This window comes from Aspergillus tubingensis (genome assembly GCF_013340325.1).
Source record: "Aspergillus tubingensis WU-2223L DNA, scaffold_9, whole genome shotgun sequence".
NCBI lineage: Eukaryota > Fungi > Ascomycota > Eurotiomycetes > Eurotiales > Aspergillaceae > Aspergillus > Aspergillus tubingensis.
The window spans coordinates 1,566,441-1,585,757 of NW_023336283.1; the positions used below are offsets into that span (position 1 = coordinate 1,566,441).

Below are 19,317 nucleotides of genomic sequence, written 5' to 3' on the forward strand. Positions count from 1 at the left end.
TATTTCAGGAACGGCCCATTGCATACTACGGGATACGCCGCTGAGATTCCCGGATAAAGTCACCACGGAAGAGGTATTGTAGAAGCGCCGAGTGACCCGTCCAATTGCTTATACCCTAGACGCAATTCAGCTCCCATCATCTTCCCGCGCCGACTACGATAATATGGATGTTTCAGCTTCGCCATGTCGCGGTCTTTATAATTCGATAGCTAGTAGCCTTCTCAGCAATCTGATTTATTCCTTCTCCTGGGAAGAGACCGGTGATCCTGAGCTGGTCGGAGCGCCAATAGAATGAGGAGCTGACGACAACTGAGTCATGGGAGGCTTATACTTTCTCATCAATCGAGACTCATCGGTACGATGGACAAGAAGTTCTATCATCAAGACATCATGCGAGCTGTCTGTGGCGTTGCCCAAGGTTACTTAGTACCTTGTATCTACTATCTCTCATCAATGTTGTGCAGCCAGAGACTTCTATCTATTGGCTGAAGGGCAAAGATTGATATGCCCGAATCGTCGACGTACATGCGGCCTAGCCGGAAACCAAGCATGGCTGTCTGACTGGCACAGAGTTTCCCTTCAGACCCGATAGACCGTCACCGAACAGGGACCAGGCACCTTGGGCTAGTCGAGTCTAATCATGGTGTGAAATGTTGTGCGTCTAACCAACCGTGTCCCGTGTTTTGGGCTTATCTGCGCAGGCGACAACGGAGTACGGAGTGCTAAGTACTACTTACTGTAAGTCGAGATGCATTCCTGGTCCCTTATCGCTCTGGTTTCTAAATCCCTCTGAGAAGCAATGATTCTGGAACGAATAGGCCGATCTTGGTTCAGGTTGGTATTAAGGCAGCGACCGACTTGAATCCCAAGTGAAACAACAAACATTCGAAGCAGTATTCTGCTTACTGTAACCTATCTTACCGCTGTGTCCTTCTTCTGGTACACGATACAATAATAAGGGATAGAGACCCTTTCCCCAATACTAGTCATATCCAATGCAAGGGTCGATGCCTACCTACTTATGGTTTTCAGTTTACCCTCCGAGACTGTCCCTCTTTCAGCCCTCCACCCGATCAGATCTGTCTTCCGGAAACCTTCCCCAGGCTGAACGCTTTCGCTCGTACTTGCCTTCAAGTCAATAGTGCCTCAACTCAGCCGCGCCGATCCATGGTTCACAGCGGATATCGCTCTCATGTTCCAGAAAATCCGAACCGAAGCCCTGGACTTAGCCACATTGAAAATCGATCGGTCCACTTTGCTTCCTCGTTCGTGGAGTCGAAAACTTTGTGTTCAAATGTGATGTCAGTTGGTTCGGGGGCGTTGCACCGCATATGCCATCATGATCCACGGCGCGGAGTAAGCCTCCGTCCGAGGCTCCTCGATGAGATTTGGTGGGCTGCTCGGCGGACGGATTCGGATGACGGCAAAGGCCGAGTCGAATCCGATGAATCCGATGTGGCTCAACTCAGTTCTGAACTCGGATAGCCTTTCCAGCGCCATTGTTCACCCCATTAGGTTTTGTCGCCACCCCATGACAATAGTAGGACCCAGAATACACTTGTGTATGCCTTAACATTGTGGCAATCTAGCTATACCTTCTTGGGAAAGGGGCAATGGCTGCTCTACTGGTAGGCGGTCAGTTTCTGCCAAACAGCCCAAATCCATCTTATGTCATCGCGGGCGGTGTCAGATGACCGCGGCTGCTTATCACATTCTCGTCCAACGATAGCAACAATCTTCTGCCAGTTGTCGTGCGGCAAGGTCACTAGGAAGACTGGATCGCATCGACCTCCTTATTATATCGCTCAAAATGGCCTCACAAGTTTCCGTGTCTAGTCCGGCACCGAAACCGAAGATTGACCTTTCCAAGAAACTTTCGGAACTTCGTGCGAGTAAATCCAAGTCTCAGACGCCCTCCTCCCGCGAACCTGCTCCAGTCACCCCGCCTCTCCCCAGTCCTCCGGATCTCTCCTCCCATCAGTATGCGCGCCCAGTGCGTCGGATATTATCGAAGCAAGACCATGACCTATTTCTCTCCTCCTCAACCCATACCTTGATCCTCGCCTTCATCTTCGGTCTCTCCGATTCAGTGCGGGGGCGGGCAACCACGGAGATCGGCAGCCCTTCCCCCATCATCACCAAAATTCAGTCTATAGTATTCCAAATCCGATCCCTTCTCGAGACACACCCGTCACTCGACCAAGGCGGCTCGCGATTCGGTAACCCAGCTTTTCGCGATCTATTTGACGATGTCGCAGCACAAAGTGCGGCGTGGCACAAGGATATACTCGGGTTCCAAGATCAAGCTCTCATAGAAGAAGCTTCGACCTATCTAATCAACTCGCTCGGGTCGCGCGACCGACTAGACTACGGTTCAGGTCACGAGTTGAACTTCATGATGTGGTTGCTGTGTCTACGTCAGGTGCACTTATTCTCCGCCACGGACTTCCCTGCGATCGTCTTCCATGTATACGTGAGCTACATGAACCTCATGCGTGATATACAAACCACGTACTACCTGGAACCCGCTGGATCACATGGAGTGTGGGGTCTCGATGATTACCATTTCCTGCCGTTCCTCTTCGGTGCCTCCCAGCTCGTTGCACATCCCTACATCACGCCATTGTCAATCCACAACATGGCAGTTCTCGAGGAGGAAAGTGACAAATACATCTATCTGGATCAGGTCCGATGGGTGGATAGCGTGAAAACCGTTAAGGGATTACGGTGGCACAGCCCAATGTTGGATGACATATCAGGAGCCAAGAATTGGAGCAAAATCGAGAGTGGCATGAAGAAGATGTTCGCCAAGGAGGTTTTGGGCAAGCTTCCCATCATGCAGCACTTTCTGTTCGGTAGCTTGTTGCCGGCAGCTCCCGGGATGAGGGAGATAACGGATGATATGGAAGACGATGAGCACGACCACGAGCATGGCCACGACCACAACCATGCCGACCACACAGATTACTTTGGGGATTGCTGTGGAATCAAGGTACCCAGCACAATTGCAGCAGGGGCTGAAATGCGAAAGCGAGGAGGCGGATCCGGGCTGCGCCCGATTCCATTCGATTAATGGGCATATATTACGATGGAGTTTCGGTGTGGGATAAATGGATTATTGGTGCCGAACTCGACATGAGAATCGCAGGGCATTAAAGAAATATACCAGATATTTAAATTAATGAAGCAAACAGAACATGCCAAATCCTGGAACCACCCCCTGTGTTAACAGAATTTTTAATAATTTTCCAAGCATGGTGCCAGACATAGAATATCGCATATGTAGAGCCCACCAGCATGGCCATGAAACAGCCATCCACGTTGAACCATAAACAGACATAACGAGTTCAAATTTCTTCTCCTTTCTGGCATTTTTCTCTCCTGTATTAATGACAATACATCAAGGCTAGTAGTTCTCACCACCCCATCCACCATAACCCCAACCCGCCATAGTACAAACCACACAAGTCACCTGACCAACCCGCTTAAAGCAGCAACCGAAATCGCCATCCAGTAGTATCCACCCATCATCACCATCATCATCCATACTACCTCCCCATCAACCTAACCATGCACCACCATCTATCCCCAAGCATAGAACAATAATAACAATAATAAACTTTACCAAGAAAGAAGGGGGGAAATGGCACCAAGCGAATACTCCACCCCCGGTGGAGGCGGCAAACTAAAACTGAAAGGCTCCAAGACCAGCAACGGTCGAATAGAGAAGAAAAAGAAGAAGAGCAGCAGCAGCAAGAAATCGTCCGTCCCAGGTAGTGGAGAGGAGAGTGAGCAGCAGAATCAGCAGGAGCAGCAACTTACAACAACAACATCAGCAACTGCAAGTGGTGCTGAAGAGGAACCTCGCACTGATGAATATGAACCTTCCTCAGCATCTGGCTCTGCGGGAGCTGGGAAGACCGAAGCGGAGAGGAAGTATGAGGAGATGAGGCGGAAGAGGGTATGTATTAATTACATTTCTTTTTATTACTCTTTGGGTTTTGGTTTTATTCTCTTTGGTTTGATTGATATTTCTTACTCAATGTATGGGGTTGATGTACATGCTGCTACTTCGAAACCCTCTCATTATAAGGAGAATGAAGCGATAAATGTCTATGTCACAAACAGACAAGAGAGGCTAACAAACCATATACAGCTGCAAGAGCGCCTGAAACGAGAAGGGGTCAAAACTCACAAAGAGCGCGTCGAAGAATTAAACAAGTATTTGAGCAGACTAAGTGAACATCACGACATGTATGTTTCCTTTTCTATTCCTTTCCCACTTGACCCCTTTCCTAGGTGGTTACATTTAATTTCTCTTGGCTAACTGTGTGCGTGGTAGGCCAAAAATTGGACCGGGCTAAAAAGAAAAAGTGCCCTTTTTCCTCCGTGGTACGGGCTCGATGGTTATCGTATCACTTTGTTTCAGGCTCGTCATGTACTAGTCGTAGTAATGGGTGGGTGCTTTTGCTTTTTGGTTCTAGGGGGAGGGGGGTGGGGAGGGGTCGAGGTCTTTCTCTGTTCTCAGTTGTTGCAGGGATTCTAGGTGTCAGGTTGGTTTCAACCTATGGGAGTTCGGGGCTAGTTGGTTGGAGAGGTTTGTTCGGGCTACTATCATATGACGCTTGCTACGTTCTGCACGCTCAGTGGTCAGAACAGCGGGTTAGCTAGCTACCTGAGCTTACAGCTACGTGGGTAGCTGGCACACGACTAATCTCCGGCCACCGCGCTGAGGATGGATGGTACTAAGCTATTCCGGGAGGTGGGTTTCGAATCTATGGGTTCAATTGATGGTGGAAGGTGTGGACAAATATGCATATATACCTATGACCGCTTGGCTATGTGACACGCCAATGGAAATAGCAAAAACCATTCACAAACGGGGAAAAAGGCCCATCAATTCTATCCAACACGAAACTGGAAGATGGAGATGTTGTCTAGTATCGGTTCGTTGCCAATAACCGCCCGCGGGAAGTTCATGGGAAGATGAACACGATCACTGCAAAAAAGTGATAAGGAAATATGCAGCAAATAGATACTGAAAAGAAATATAAAATATAGCCGTCGAAACTCCAGAGCTGTGGTGAACGCCAAACAGAACAGTATCAACATCAAAACTCCCTCCCCAACCCAGGTGGCGAACTGTCGCGGAAAGCGTTACTGGCCATGCAGTACTTGCTAATGCCGGCAATAAGTGTGTAGTGTGGAAGTAGGAACACCGCGCTAATAATATGTATGAAGTTTGCGACGCAGCAGAATAATAAAGAAGAAAGGAGAAGAAGGAGAAGAAGATCACAGTAGGGAGAATTATTGTGAGATCTCCAGGGAGAGAAGGAGCTCATACGCCCTTAATGACGTGAGTCCGCTCACTGTTGAGCTTATCGGCATTGCGGGCGTGGGACTCCTTCTTGCAGTCCTCGAGACCCGTGCAGGCATGAGCCTCCAGCATGCGATGCTTAGAGCAGTAGTGACCACTGCAGAAGCTGCAGTCTCCGACGATGCGTTGAGCGGCTTCCTTGCACTCCTTGAAGTTGCAACGAGGCTTGCGGGGCGCCATGATGAAAGTGGTGGCGAGAGAGCGAGTTGAGGGAGGCGGTGTCGAGAGTGAGCTAGTAGTAGCCGCCGGGGCAGCAATGACGATAGGAGGACTGGAAATGAGGTGCTTGTTGTTTCCAGAGAAGGACTGGTAGTGACAGTGAAAGATGCTCAACTGGCAAGAGTAGTAGTTTTATGTTATGCAGTCCGGAAAGAGAGGACTGATGAAGAGCACAGGAAGAGTGTCGGAGGTTGAGGGTGACGTGGAGAGCAGTAGTCCGGTGAGGAGAAAGAGGAGGTGAGTGAGGAGAGGCGTGATAAGGAGGCAGGCAGATAAGGATGGCGGTCTATGTATAGTGGAAGGGAGACCGAAGATCGGAGTTAAAGTAGCTTAGCTTAAGCTGGACAACGGATAGAGATAGGACCGAAAGTAGAGCAGAGCGAAGACGAAGTCAGGGCTCGATGTGATGAAGCATAAGATAGAAAGGGAGGAGAGAAGGAGAACAAAGGATGGCGGAGGAAAGACGAATAAATAGGTGGCAGCGGCAAAAGCGCAGCGCAAAGTCAATTTATACGGAATGGAGGCCGATGGGGGGACGAGGGAATTGGGGGGGAAGGAGTCATGGATGACTTGCTGAGTCAAAGAACGGCGCTCTGCAATGCTTGGATCAGCGCATTGCAGCAACCCGCACCGCGTTACAGAAGAGAGAGGGTAGAGAGAGAGAGGCGCCGGATGGGCTTATTCTTAGCCCCAGCGAACAAGAACAAGCCAAAAAAGGCCCTGCGGACGCTTGGGACTATTCCTCCGACGGGCAACGACGACGACGACGCCCGGTGGAGGCAAATCGGCCTGGTGGACCCAGAACTTTCCAGGATTCTTTGGGTTTCGCTGCTCACTAACTACTACTAGTAGTACTGTACTTACTGTCCTCTCCTTTCACAGCCATCCATCCATCCATCCATACTTTCTTTCCCTACTCTTCAAATTCTGGTTCCCTTTCTTTTTAATTTTTTAATTTTTTTTTTTTCAGATTTACGCCTTCGGGTGACGGCTATCGAGTTCGGTTCGTCCTGTTCTGCTGCGTTGGCCGGATGCGCACGAGGTTCCCGTTCGGTACCCGGCAAAAGTTAGTTCTTCTTCTCTTTCTTTCTTATTCAGGCTCCGAAGTTAGTAAGTGGTAGTATTAGTTAGTCGTCCGTAGTAGCAGTAGTAGCAGTAGTAGTTGGTTACTAAAGTCACATAGCAGCAGATGGCAAGTTCGCTGGTCACTGGCAAAGTTTAACATTCCACAGGACCAGGGGACTTGGTAAAAGGAAAAAAAGAAAAAAAAAAGGAATATGAAAAGAAAAGAAAAAATGAATGCCTCCATACTTTAATAATTAATTTAACGAGTTAGAAAAATAGGAGAAGGCAAAGAGAAAAAGAAGAAGAAATTAAAACAAAAAACAATAATAGAGAAAATCAGAGCAAAGGTCATACAAGAGGAGTTACATCCAGATCCAGTTTACCCGTTTTCCTACGTGTCCATCCATGCTTCAAACCAACGCATCATCATCAACTGGCCGTTTTACCCTTTTCATTTCACAAAACCAACACCAGTACCAGCACCACTACTACTTCACCACCACCACCACCACCACCACACCCCCTTTCTTCTTCTCGTCATCACCATCATCAGGCCGATCAATCCTGTCTAAGCGAGGACAATCATGTCCACATCAGCTGCTTCTGCTCCTCACGAGCTATTTTCAAGTTCCAACGTATATATCGCCGCCAAAAGTTCCCTCCTCCACTCTTTAACACCCTTCTTCCCCCTCCTATTAAACTAACCCCAAAAGGACGGCCACGCTTACTAGTCTACTGACCCGTTTAACGTTGCCTTACCCTTCCCTTCCTTCCCCTTCTTTCCCACCCCGGTTTTCCCAAAACTATCCGGCCCAACAATGCATGCAAGCCTGGGCCCTCCCTCCCTCCCTTCTGTGTCTCTCTTCCATCCAGGCACCACCACGAAAGAGATAGAGGACACTAGGGAGGAGGGAGGGGGGAAACAGAAAATCCCTTCACGGATGTCTGTGCACGTTAGTGAAGCTGCATCCCGAGGGTCGTACTACAGGAGTATAGTGCACACCTCCTGATCATTTTCTAAGATTATTATGATTCCCAACCTTGCCATCTTGTTCCAACCCGGTTTCCCCATACCTGGAAATGAATCCCATCCAAAACCTACTTACTTCTTCTCACCAAACTTTCCTCCAACTCATCACGTGAGGACTCATACCTTGCAGCCAGCACCCATCCTGATGACTTTTATTTATTGATTCCTATTTTGACAATCAGGATTTCTGGATCATCATCACAAATCAAGTGGTCCTTTCGTACATTTTGATGATCTCATCGTAGAAATCCGGAAGTCTTTTATTTTCCAAGCCATCGTCAATATACTTTATCTATCGATCGAGTCCTGAATATAGAGCCCGGGAACCAGAACGGTACCCTTACCGATTCTACGGAGTAACCCCGGTAGTAGTAAGTACTCTGTAGTGATGGTGTTATTATCATCATGCACTTACCCTTGGGTTTGCAGATTCCATGGAGTGCATAAGTCATCACTATTCCCAACGAAGGCCTTTTTGTTCGTTTTTCGCAGCTAATTGCCATATCCTACATGGTGCAGATGGAAGCACAGCCGTGGCCCTCCGCACAGATCCATTATAGATAGCAAAGCACAGCATCAGTATGTCGACGTACGTGAGTAGTACAAAATAACCCAAAATGACAATGATAATAATAGTAGATGCCTACTGTAAGTAGTGCCTAGATTCCACACACCCCTCCTCCTGCTCCCTCTCGCTCTCTCTGCGACCAATCTACTAGTAATTTAATTGCCTGCAGCTACGTAAGCACCATATGCATGCTCAGTCGAGACACACACAAAACCACAGACCGATGGGATAAAATGAACCAACCAACCAACCGCATCCAAGAACCCTACTAAATCGGGTCCTCCATGTCTCGAGCGCAATTGTCCTATAGGCGGGGAGAGCAAAAGGGAACGGGCCATCCTACCTACTACTTACATATACATACAGAAGTACTACTCTACTACTGATTATTCTATTTTCATGCTACTACTAGTTTTCTAATCTAGCTAGTACTATTATCTACCCCGGTCCCCATACTAGTTAGTTAGTTAGTTACTCAGCTAGGACTGCCTAAGCACAGGCAAAGTAAATAGGTACCCAAGTGGATCATCGTCCAACAATAACGCTTGTGCATTTGATTTTCTCCTACTGGTCAGTCCTTTTTCTATTCTGTACGTACTATTATCTATCTGCTTTTTGTATGCATACAAGGTCCCCCCTCCTCCTTTACCCTCCCAAAGAGAAGGATGAGTAGGAATTTTGCTCCATTTAACTAGCCACTACTATCTACTCTACACCCCTAATTAATTACTTCCTTTCCTCGTGTAACCAGTAGTAACAGAAGTACAAATGGTGCCTGACTCTGTCTCCAGCTCAGACCTGAGGCGATAAGGCACACTTACCTACTAAGTACTACTAACTTACACCCTCCACCTTGGGCACGAACCGGCCATGCCTTGTTCTTAGTAGTCGGATCTGACTTCCTCCCCCCTCCCCCTCACGCCTCACTATCGCCAAATCATACATACACCCACCGACACAACTTTTATGTGAAACCATGCTGAGAATGTTAGAAGGGGAGGGCATTATTCGAAATCAAGCCATGCATAGACTGGACTAGACTAGACTAGATCATATCATACCAGGTATGGTGGCGTACACATTCTTTGAGATTCCTGTGTTTCCCCAATGCCATTGTTTTCTTTAACTCTCTTCAGTTCCTTTGTTTCTCGGTTTCACCGACTGAGACATGAACTTTGTCTGTTGACTGGGTTGAATTAACTGTTTGAGAGGCTTACATAGTAAATGATTGATGAATCAGATACTAGTGGCTGGCTGGGAATTCGTCTATTCTAGGATTATTGTTATTTAAGATGTATATGGGATAGGATGCCTCGGATTATTGTATTTTGGTTACGTCGGAGGTTACACCTTCGAATGTAGGTAGGTACGAAGTGGGATAGATTACTTTGGACATGGGCCATGGATCTGTTGGTCAATGATCTGACCGTTGTTCTGTTCTGGCTGTCTGGGTGTTTCATCGGTTTGGCCGATAGGGATTGTTACACAATTGTGCAATGGGCCGAAGACGGGCATGTCCATTTACGCGGTGCAAACCATTCAGCATATTTAGTTTTCTTATTCATTAATAACGCACCCAGGTCATAGCAATCTGAAGAAGAAGGTATTCTGTTGCAACACAAAAGAAGAGAACGCCCTTGCCACTCGACACCGGTCAACCCTTGTAAGTCATGACGGGAATGAAAAGAAATGAGGAGGTATGAGGAAAAAACGCAAGTGGGACATTAGATTAGGCCAGCACAACCACACTCGCACTCACACCCCCATCTCCTTCTCCTTTCCTGCATCTGGATCCAGGTAATCTTCCTTCTCCGCGGCTTCGTACTCGCCGACGAGATCCATGACCACTGCTCTGGCTTCGTCGAACTCGCCCAGGCCGTCCGAGAAGGGGCTCTCCTTCTTGTATTGCTCTAAGAAAGCATTTCGCTTCCGCAGACGGTCGTATTGTTGGACGATTCGTTTGAACAGTGTCGCCACCGAGGTATGGTTCGCCAGCATCAGACCGCTGACGCGGTGGGTGTTCTGCATGTAGGGTGACTTCTTGGTCAATGCGACTTGGATGCTCGCTGGTCCCCATGGGATGAAGGATGCCAGGCGTCGCTCCCGAATACGAAGGAGTGATTTGTGCACATCCGTCGGGTCTGCTTCTCCCTGGATTATGTTGAGGATACTGATGTAGCAGCTGGACTTGCTGGGGTTGATGGAGACCATGCGGTTCTTCGGCTGCAGCAGACGACGCATGACATCCAAAACAGTGGTCTTACGCACTGTCTTGGCCTGTTCGATGTTGTCGCCGGTGAATGGGGTGTATGAGGTGATCAGGAAGTGGCTGCGCGGTGTAGGGATGAGGGAAGCGATGATTCCCACGAGGTCATTGTGCATATATCCGGGGTATCGGAGGGTCGTCGTAGAAGCAGACATAACAGTAGAAACCTAGGAATGATGAGTGCCAGTCGCCTTGCAGGCAGGCAGTTACTTACAAGCTGGTTCGTTTGCTGGAAAGAAGGCTCTTGTACGTGAAGTCTATCCGCGACAATTCTTGAAAGAGCACCGTTATCCAATACCACCTAGAATGCAGATTTAGTCAAGTCCGTCATTAATTCATCAGTAACAGTGCCTTACCACAGAGTCCGCATTCTGCGTCAACCTCCTCATTGCAAGCAAACTGTTGTATGGGTTGACCACGACGTCCGCAGACTGCGTATCGGGAAAGACAGAGTAAGTCTGTATCAATTTCTTGGGAAACCGATCATTCATGCGTTCGAGTATGAAACTGCCCAGCCCTGAACCCGTACCACCTGCAATTGAATGCAGGAACATGAATCCCTGCCAAAGTAACCATTAGCAACAAGCTCAATCACAAACCCAAGATTGCACGTCATATATGTATCATGTTAGCACCGGTATCATACCTCCAAAGAGTCACTGCCATCCGCTTCACGATCAATCATGTCAAAGATCTCTTCTTGCACGACCTCGCCTGCGGAATAGCCCGCTCCCCAGTTGTTTCCTGCGCCAATACCCTGTTGTCCGATAAAGAAGTTCTCTGGATTGTAGATATTTCGGTACGGACCAGCCTGGATGGCATTGAGGACCTAATCAGAAAATTCTCAGCTCACCGTTCGCGCGATCACATTGGTTTCTTCGAGATGGTCTTTCGCGGAAGGGGTCGTACCCTGGGTTCTAAATCGAGCAGGATCGCTCGAGGAATATAGCGGGTATCATCACTCTATTGATCATGCTTGATTAGCTCTCTGGGTAATCAAAGCACAATGAGAGTGGCAGGTATACCTGATAGAAGAAGACGTCTTTCCGATCGCCGCCCTCGGTCGCGAAATCCTCCAGGTTTCCATCCTGGCTTATGCCGTGCTCAAGACAGAGCTGCTGCCAGAATTGAGCACCAACTAACGCAGATATAAGTTAGCGATGTCTCAGAGTATGCCAGACGATGTTCGTCGAAAGCTATAGTGGAAGCTGCTTCTCGTGGGGATCCATACCATTGTTACCGCACTGGCCGGCTTGGATCGTTATGATTTCCCTAAATATGGAGATCAGATGCTGCTAATACAATCACATGTTTCTAAGCATATTGTAGGAAAGCTGTGAGAGTCGAACCCACCTGGGCATCTTGTTCCTTGATCACCGCAAGTGATCGTGGATTATAGTCTACGCGTAGCGCGTTCCGCGGGGAAGTTCAAGTCTCGATTAGGTGTGTGGGGGCCTCAGGCCTAAACAGTCCCTTGTCGATTGCCTTGAAACCTTCCGCGCCCCAAAAGTAAACCAGAAACAAGAAGACATGGGCTAGCGGATCTTCTTGATTGGGGCTTCACTTCCATTGGTAAATAATTAGTGGGGACTACCTGATTTGCTGCGAATTGAGATAGCGAAGTTTTACGTCTCATTCAGATCTATTGTACTGCTTGGGCTACGGGATGAAAATAGATGATTTAGTGACACATAACACTGGGTTTCAAAGAAACTATTGGCATCAAGGCTACTAGCTAAAGTGACATAATAGACTCTCTCTCTCTCTTAATAATAATACAGGCAGCTGCAGCTCGTTCTTGGTAGTTGGTGCATTGACCGCAGCTCATCATAATACATAGTCTCGCACAGTTTTACAACGTCTCAAACATGAGAGATGGTGTACTGACTGCAGACAGGCCCCTAGAAACCGGCTTTGCAAGCCGTTGCAAGCATCCCCGCTCCAGCAATAACGCCGTCGACTATTCTGACTTGACTGCCTTTTTGTCGTCCGTATGCTCTGACACATCCCTCTCTTATTGCGTCTTCCATGCCCACCATGCCGGCACAGCCCATGCATATCGCACCAACAGGATGGGCTGCCTTCTTCAAAAGCCGTTCTGTCGCTTCGACCAGTCTCCTTCTCACTTCTTGGGGAGGGGTGGTGTGTAGTTCGACGGCCGTCAGTCCAGTTGTTTCAACCCCGGCAAACCGACCAGTGGATGTGGAATCTCCCGAGTTGCCGAGCATGTCAGCGACCGCTTTGCTGAGTTCAGTCTCCCAGACTTTACCGGTCGAAATTATGCCGAACGTATCTCGAGATTGGGCCTTGCTGAAATCTGGGCCCGGAGTGGCTTGAAATGAACTAATCACGCCGAGAGCAGCAAGAACTGCCGCTTCAAAGATACCCGTCACGTACTTTCTCTTGACCTTCAGTTCCGAGGGAACTCCCGATGACTCTGCGTCTTCGATGGATCTGACTTTTTCTTTGAGCATACCAACGAGGGGATGAGCTGAGAAGCAGGCGACAATGAAGCCATCATACTCGGACACCAGTTGCTCTAGGAAGGGCATGCAATAAAAGGCTGACTTGACAGAATCTTCACCAGAGTCAATACTGGGCACTCCTTCTACCACTCTTCCATCGGGGAGCGTGACTGATTCGGATGCTGGAGCTGTGAAGTAGTCGAATTGTATGCCTCCATGCCCGAGATTATCCAGTATGGGTATCAAAGCATTGGTCATGTGCGTTGAAGTGTTGGGGTTGATGACAAGAATGGAATATTGAGTTTTCGTTGGCACAGTCATCGTGAATGATATGGATGTATAAACTTATTAACAAAAGAGTGTTATGAAGTGCTGGACAGGAGTAGAGAAAATGTTGAGAGTTGAGTTGACAAGGAAGCTGCCGATAACGGGTTCGTTGGTTGGGCTACTGCCACCGGCCTGCGGGGAAGCTACTACTGAGTCTGGGCATCTCATTTACCACTCAGCATGTCACCACGCTGACGGCCGGGATATATAACTCTCAGCTTACTCGGTCTGTGGAGGGAAACCACCTCATGTGTAACCGGGTAATATTAATCCAAGCTCGTCATCGACGCCTCAGCAGATAGATATTGGTTCGGTGCCATGGGACGGCCGGAGTTGCGTGCGACCAGAAGTGTGGGGAGCCGGAATTCTTATCTATTTGAACCCCTCCCACCGGCCAGGTCTTTATCCCCCCTCTTCTTCAGGCCTGAACCTTCCTGGCACCATCCAAACTCCGCTGTCCCTTGGAACAGTCTACCTAAGATTTTCCGGATCCCTCTGACCGAGGTACGCTTACATCTGACCCTTCCTAACATCAATCGGCCATCCCGGCTCAATCGTTGCCAGCATCGTCTTCTTCGACTTCATTATGCCGCTCCTCGCACAGAACCCCACTCCTCGGGTTATCCTCGGCTTGATGACCTTTGGCCCTAATGAAGCTGAGGGTGCTCGGATTACCTCCCTTGAGGATTTCAACAAATGCCTGGACTATTTTCAACAGCAAGGTTTCAATGAGGTCGACACGGCAAGAATTTATGTTGGAGGAGAACAAGAAGCGTTCACTGCTCAAGCCAAATGGAAGGAACGTGGTCTGACTCTGGCAACGAAGGTGTATCCGAAAGTCCCGGGCACTCACAAGCCTAATGTCTTGCGAGAAACACTCGAAACATCTTTGAAGCAACTGGGAACAGATGGTGTTGACATCTTTTATCTGCATGCACCCGACAGGTCGGTTCCCTTCGCGGAAACCTTGGAAGCTGTCAATGAATTGCACAAGGAAGGCAAATTCGTAGAACTCGGTCTGAGTAACTACACTGCCTTCGAGGTTGCGGAGATTGTGACCATCTGCAACGAACGAGGCTGGGTCCGGCCAACAATTTACCAGGCCATGTACAATGCCATCAGTGAGTCTCCCTTGCGTACACGCTAACTTCTCGTATGGCCCGGAAAATTGTTTCTGATTCGTTTCGCTATAGCACGCAGCATAGAGACCGAGCTAATCCACGCTTGCAAGCGCTACGGCATTGACATTGTAATTTACAACCCCCTTGCTGGTGGGCTCCTCTCGGGCAAGTATAAGACCCAAGATGTGCCAGAAGAAGGTAGGTACAGTGACAAGGCCCATAGTGGATCATTGTACCGCAGTCGGTATTTCAAGGATGCTACCTTTGACGCTCTAAGGATTATCGAGCCTGTCGTGGAAAAGCATGGATTGACATTGCCCGAGACTGCATTTCGGTGGATCCGTCATCACTCTGCGTTGAATATCAACGATAATGGCCGTGATGGAATTCTAGTTGGAGTGAGTAGCCTTTCTCAACTGGAAAGCAATCTCAAGGATATCCAGAAAGGCCCGCTACCCGATGAAGTGGTTGAGGCTCTGGACAAGGCCTGGTTGGTTGCAAAGGCTTCGGCTCCCGACTATTGGCACCTCCAGCTCAAATATACATACAATACCAAAGAGGCGTTGTTCAAGCCTAGTGCCGAGGCGTTGTTCAAGCCTAGTGCCAAGGCTTGAGTGCATACCAGGGTATCTGGCAAAATGGGAGAATGCGACAATAGGAATGAATATTCATGACAGCAGTTCCAACTCGCTTCGCGATGGAAAATCCCTAGCACGTGTTTCAGCAACTAGCCCCTGTAAGATAGAAGTAGAATAGGGTATGCAGAAGCTCACCGGTCCAGGCCATGTAGTAATGCAGAGGTTGGAGGGACTCGAAGATCGGTGGGTCTAGATCGAGATCCTCCTGCATGTTCTGCATATCTCCAAGCAGGTGACCGTGCCGCACATGTAAGCACCCACAAACATTCCCCTTCTTTCCCGCTTCCTCCTGTTACCTACTCTTGGAACCAGATCCTTTCGTCTGCAAGCATCCAGGTATTGTCCGATGTCTGCAGTCTGTCGGGCTCATATTGCGGAGCCTGGATGGCGCTAATTATCAGCTGCCCAGGGATGATCCTCGCATCATACACAGTCAAGAATGGACTCTATAGGATGTGTGCTGTACCCTTGCATGGTACTTCACCTATGCCATCGTCTAAGCTAATCTGGGGTAGGCGCCTGACAGCTATTGTGCCACATTCTATTACCATTGCGCCTAGAACCTCACTCAAAGTCTTATCTCCGACTCCTCCTTACAAGTGCACATATCCCTTCACTGTGCTACCACGGAAAGTATAGCTCGAAGCGAATTGAGAGCTTATCTCCGCTGGTGACACATCGGAGCGTTTAGGACATAGAGAACCGGACTCAGTCTTGGCAGACCTTGAGGTATTTGAAGACAAGGTAAATTTCACGATTCTGTAATCCACGCTTGATCCGACAGAATCGTGCAGAACTAAGTGAACACTGCAATGAAACCTTACTGCCATGCATCTATGGTAGATAGCCGCCTGACACCAATAGCGTCCATGCACCAGCGATATCGACTAGATACCAGGAGCTGTTTCAAGGGGTTTGCAGACCTGATTGTCCTTGGATCTCGGGTTGTGCTCATCTAGACCCTTGTAAATTGGCAGGTTGCGCTCATGCTGTGATCTAGATCCCAACCTTGAGGATGCAACGATTGTACGGGCCATGTGAGCATAGAGGTGTGGTTGTTGCTCTGGCTATCTCCTTGCGTGTTGCGCAAGTCAAGGATGGTCTAAATATAGAGGAAATGACGAGAATATATAAACGGGCTTACCGGCTTCGTCGATTAAAATGGCGCAAAAGGAATTAGGTGGGCGATTTTGCTCTAGCGATACAATATGTCTCTTGTCATTGCTCGCTCGTTTACGGTCAAGAATCACCCAGATGAGGAAGCAAGTGGCTATCCAACGTCAGACATCGAGAAGAAGACAGTGATAAGTGTGACGCAGGAGTCTACCGCCGCTTCCACAGATGAAGTACTCAGTGGCTCCCACAAGAAGAAACGGATTTGGTTCCGGCGATCTCAGACCCCTGATCCTAATGCCATTGCAACACAACCGTCGGTGTATGATGACCCTGACCTTGTTGAGGAATACAAACCACGTCCCGATTGGGAAGGCATTCATCGCTTCGATCCGGCAGCAAGATGGACCTGGGCTGAAGAAAATGTATGTATGCGAGTCTCACTGTGAGGTGAAAGTTCTAATCTTAGTTACATCTAGAAAATTGTCAGAAAGCTGGACCTCCGTATCATTATATGGGCCTGCATTATGATAACTGCCCTGGAGCTCGATAAGTCTAATATTCGTGGGTGATTATACATATAGATACCACCTGATGCACTGACAATATCAGAGCAAGCCAATGCCGATAATTTCCTGACCGATATCCGCCTAAGTCGTGATGGTCAGTAACTTCCATTGAGCTTGAAATGCCGGGATGATAGTTCATACCTTATACAATACACAGATTACAATTTGGGGAACACATTGTACAGACTGTGCTTCATGTTCAGTGAAATACCCACCCAGATCATCAGCAAGAGAATTGGCTGCGACAGGTGGATTCCTATACAGATGATTGCGTGGTCGATTGTTGCTAGCTGCCAATTCTGGCTATCCAACAGAGAGTCCTTCCTGGTCTGCCGAGCTTTGATAGGATTGGTTTCAGGAGGCTTCACGCCCACTGTAAGTGGCTTTACTGTTCTCTGCCCCATTATGCCCCTCTAAATTCGAGCAGGTCATCCTTTATCTTTCGTACTTTTACAAGCACCATGAGCTATCGATACGTCTTGGATACTGGTATGCAGCATCCTCTTTGGCCGATATGCTGGCAGGAATACTTGCGTATGGAATCCTCCACCTGGGCGGTCATGGTGGGCAAGCTGGTTGGCGATGGCTCTTCTTGATTGAGGTATGTATACATCTCTGCCTTTGATGTTGCGTTTAGCTCAAGCGGAACAGGGCCTCCTCACCCTGGCGTTAGGCCTTCTTGCTATTGTTCTACTGCCACCTTCAGCGACACAAACAGCTCACTGGGCCCGTGGGAAGAAGGGCTGGTTTACAGCAAAGTGAGCCAAGATAGATGTCAAACGGGGAAGTACCAGGATGCTGATATGAGAATATGAGCAGGGAGGAGACCATCATGGTCAATCGCCTCTTACGAGAAGACCCGAGTAAAGGCTCAATGCATAATCGCCAACCACTAACAGCCAAGCTTGTATGGATGAGTATCAAAGACTTTGATATGTGGCCGTTATACATTGTCGGAATGCTGTTCTCGGCACCCTATAGTCAGTACACCCCGTTTTATGAATCCAGGGGAGCCATTGACTAAGTCCCGTGAGTAGCTACCGTTTCGCAGTATTTTACATTGCAGTTGAAGGATTATGGGTTCAGCACCTTCAACACCATCTTACTATCCCTCCCTTGCAGTGTAAGTAGAACGAGGGCAACGAATGGCCCACGGTATGACAGTTCTGACTGACTTCCAGGTCATCGGAATCATAACAAGAATTCTCCTCACTTATGCAGGAGAGATATTCGGTTCACTTGCCTGGATGGGAGTTGTGGCGCAGCTTTGGTGCTTGCCGTTCCTCATTTACATGAATGTGGTGAACCTGAGCGAAGCCAACAAGTGGATCGTATGGAGCGTTCTTACGCTCTTCCTCGGGTTCCCTAACGGTAGGCAGATTGCAGTTGAGGAAGCCGAGTTTATTTGGGTGAAGAATACTGATGTGAAGTCGAATAGCTCATGCTCTCCAAGCTGGATGGGTATCCCGCAATTCGAACAGCGTGCGAACTCGGGCTATTGCGGCTGCGATATACAACATGTTTGTACAACTATCTGCCATCATAGCTTCGAACATATATCGGGATTGTAAGTGTCTTTCCCACCCCTCAGCCTGCATTGCTGTATCCCTAGGCTGATCAAGGATAAATTCGCAATTTGACCTGTAGGGGATGCACCACGTTATGTGGTCGGAAACCGAGTACTCTTGTCTATTGTGTGTGTCAACATGGCTATCTACTTGGCGACCAAAGCGTACTATATGCTACGGAACCGACAACGGGACCGGAAGTGGAACGCGATGACTGAGGATCAACGAGTCGACTATGTTGCAACCACAAGAGATGAGGGAAATCAGCGGTTAGATTTCCGGTTCGCACACTAGGAGGGGAGGGTTAAGACGCCTTCTGGGATACGGTGCTATGTTTTGAAGGTGAGGCTGTAGATGTAGTAGGACTTGGATTGATGATAGTGTAGTGATTGATGCATGTATGAAACAATGTTGCTATAAATAAGAAGACGATGACACTTACTTTTTAAGGTTGAATTTCTGAATAAAAGGCACGGCATGTCCCAATGCGGAAGGCACCCATGGAGGTCCCCCGCTGAGTCACGTGAGACAATACGCGCTTTCCCGATGTGGGATGGAACGGGGTCCCGGTGGGCCAGTCAGATGCGAGAGTCGCATCTAATACGGAGTAAGTAAAGTAACCAACCCCGGGCCGTATCAATTGTCTGCGAGTCCCTCCCAACTGCTTGCAATTGCAATGTAACCGCATCAGCCATATCTCCTTCCTCCTCCCTCTCCCTCTCATTTCAATTTTGCACTGCTGTGCTTCGATCTCATAACATTTTTGATCTACCTCTTCTTTCCCCTTTTCACCATTTATTTTTTGTTACTCCTCACTGCGGCCAAGTCTTGGCTACAGTTTCCTTGACACCCCCTAATCCTGACGTACTTGGCAAACGTGGCCGCAGCGGCGGTGCTTCGCCCCGGAGCCGCCCATTATATACCGTGTTGCATGCCCTCGTCAGCTGGTCTTTTCCCGGGGGCAACTGACCTGGATTCTTTCTGCTTTTTA

The 19,317-nt window shown here is 48.5% G+C and overlaps 7 protein-coding genes across 7 annotated transcripts; 4 read left to right on the forward strand and 3 right to left on the reverse strand.

Annotated features, from left to right (window-relative positions):
• Window positions 1-1,810: 1,810 nt before the first annotated feature.
• AtWU_08590 (serine/threonine-protein phosphatase 2A activator) lies at window positions 1,811-3,073 on the forward strand (the record flags this gene model as incomplete). The annotated part of the gene is made up of 1 exon (XM_035503698.1): window positions 1,811-3,073. One exon carries the CDS (start codon window positions 1,811-1,813, stop codon window positions 3,071-3,073), a length of 1,263 nt encoding a protein of 420 aa, XP_035359591.1.
• Window positions 3,074-3,643: 570 nt separating this feature from the next.
• Window positions 3,644-4,364, forward strand: AtWU_08591 (DUF1754-domain-containing protein; the record flags this gene model as incomplete). The annotated part of the gene is made up of 3 exons (XM_035503699.1): window positions 3,644-3,961; window positions 4,157-4,254; window positions 4,343-4,364. The coding sequence occupies 3 exons, from the start codon at window positions 3,644-3,646 to the stop codon at window positions 4,362-4,364; spliced, it is 438 nt and encodes a 145-aa protein (XP_035359592.1).
• A 974-nt stretch (window positions 4,365-5,338) lies between these two features.
• AtWU_08592 (AN1-type zinc finger protein) lies at window positions 5,339-5,557 on the reverse strand (the record flags this gene model as incomplete). The annotated part of the gene is made up of 1 exon (XM_035503700.1): window positions 5,339-5,557. The coding sequence occupies one exon, from the start codon at window positions 5,555-5,557 to the stop codon at window positions 5,339-5,341; it is 219 nt and encodes a 72-aa protein (XP_035359593.1).
• Window positions 5,558-10,014: 4,457 nt separating this feature from the next.
• On the reverse strand, window positions 10,015-11,886 carry AtWU_08593 (gamma-tubulin mipA; the record flags this gene model as incomplete). Its single annotated transcript, XM_035503701.1, has 8 exons — window positions 10,015-10,692; window positions 10,740-10,826; window positions 10,882-11,085; window positions 11,172-11,354; window positions 11,435-11,488; window positions 11,551-11,663; window positions 11,757-11,797; window positions 11,879-11,886. The coding sequence occupies 8 exons, from the start codon at window positions 11,884-11,886 to the stop codon at window positions 10,015-10,017; spliced, it is 1,368 nt and encodes a 455-aa protein (XP_035359594.1).
• Window positions 11,887-12,426: 540 nt separating this feature from the next.
• AtWU_08594 (aspartate/glutamate racemase family protein) lies at window positions 12,427-13,311 on the reverse strand (the record flags this gene model as incomplete). The annotated part of the gene is made up of 1 exon (XM_035503702.1): window positions 12,427-13,311. The coding sequence occupies one exon, from the start codon at window positions 13,309-13,311 to the stop codon at window positions 12,427-12,429; it is 885 nt and encodes a 294-aa protein (XP_035359595.1).
• Window positions 13,312-13,903: 592 nt separating this feature from the next.
• Window positions 13,904-15,052, forward strand: AtWU_08595 (aldo/keto reductase family protein; the record flags this gene model as incomplete). The annotated part of the gene is made up of 2 exons (XM_035503703.1): window positions 13,904-14,438; window positions 14,511-15,052. 2 exons carry the CDS (start codon window positions 13,904-13,906, stop codon window positions 15,050-15,052), a joined length of 1,077 nt encoding a protein of 358 aa, XP_035359596.1.
• Window positions 15,053-16,284: 1,232 nt separating this feature from the next.
• AtWU_08596 (putative MFS transporter) lies at window positions 16,285-18,620 on the forward strand (the record flags this gene model as incomplete). The annotated part of the gene is made up of 11 exons (XM_035503704.1): window positions 16,285-16,614; window positions 16,669-16,753; window positions 16,802-16,852; window positions 16,916-17,133; window positions 17,186-17,359; window positions 17,410-17,516; window positions 17,578-17,738; window positions 17,796-17,881; window positions 17,940-18,129; window positions 18,197-18,325; window positions 18,406-18,620. The coding sequence occupies 11 exons, from the start codon at window positions 16,285-16,287 to the stop codon at window positions 18,618-18,620; spliced, it is 1,746 nt and encodes a 581-aa protein (XP_035359597.1).
• Window positions 18,621-19,317: the final 697 nt, after the last annotated feature.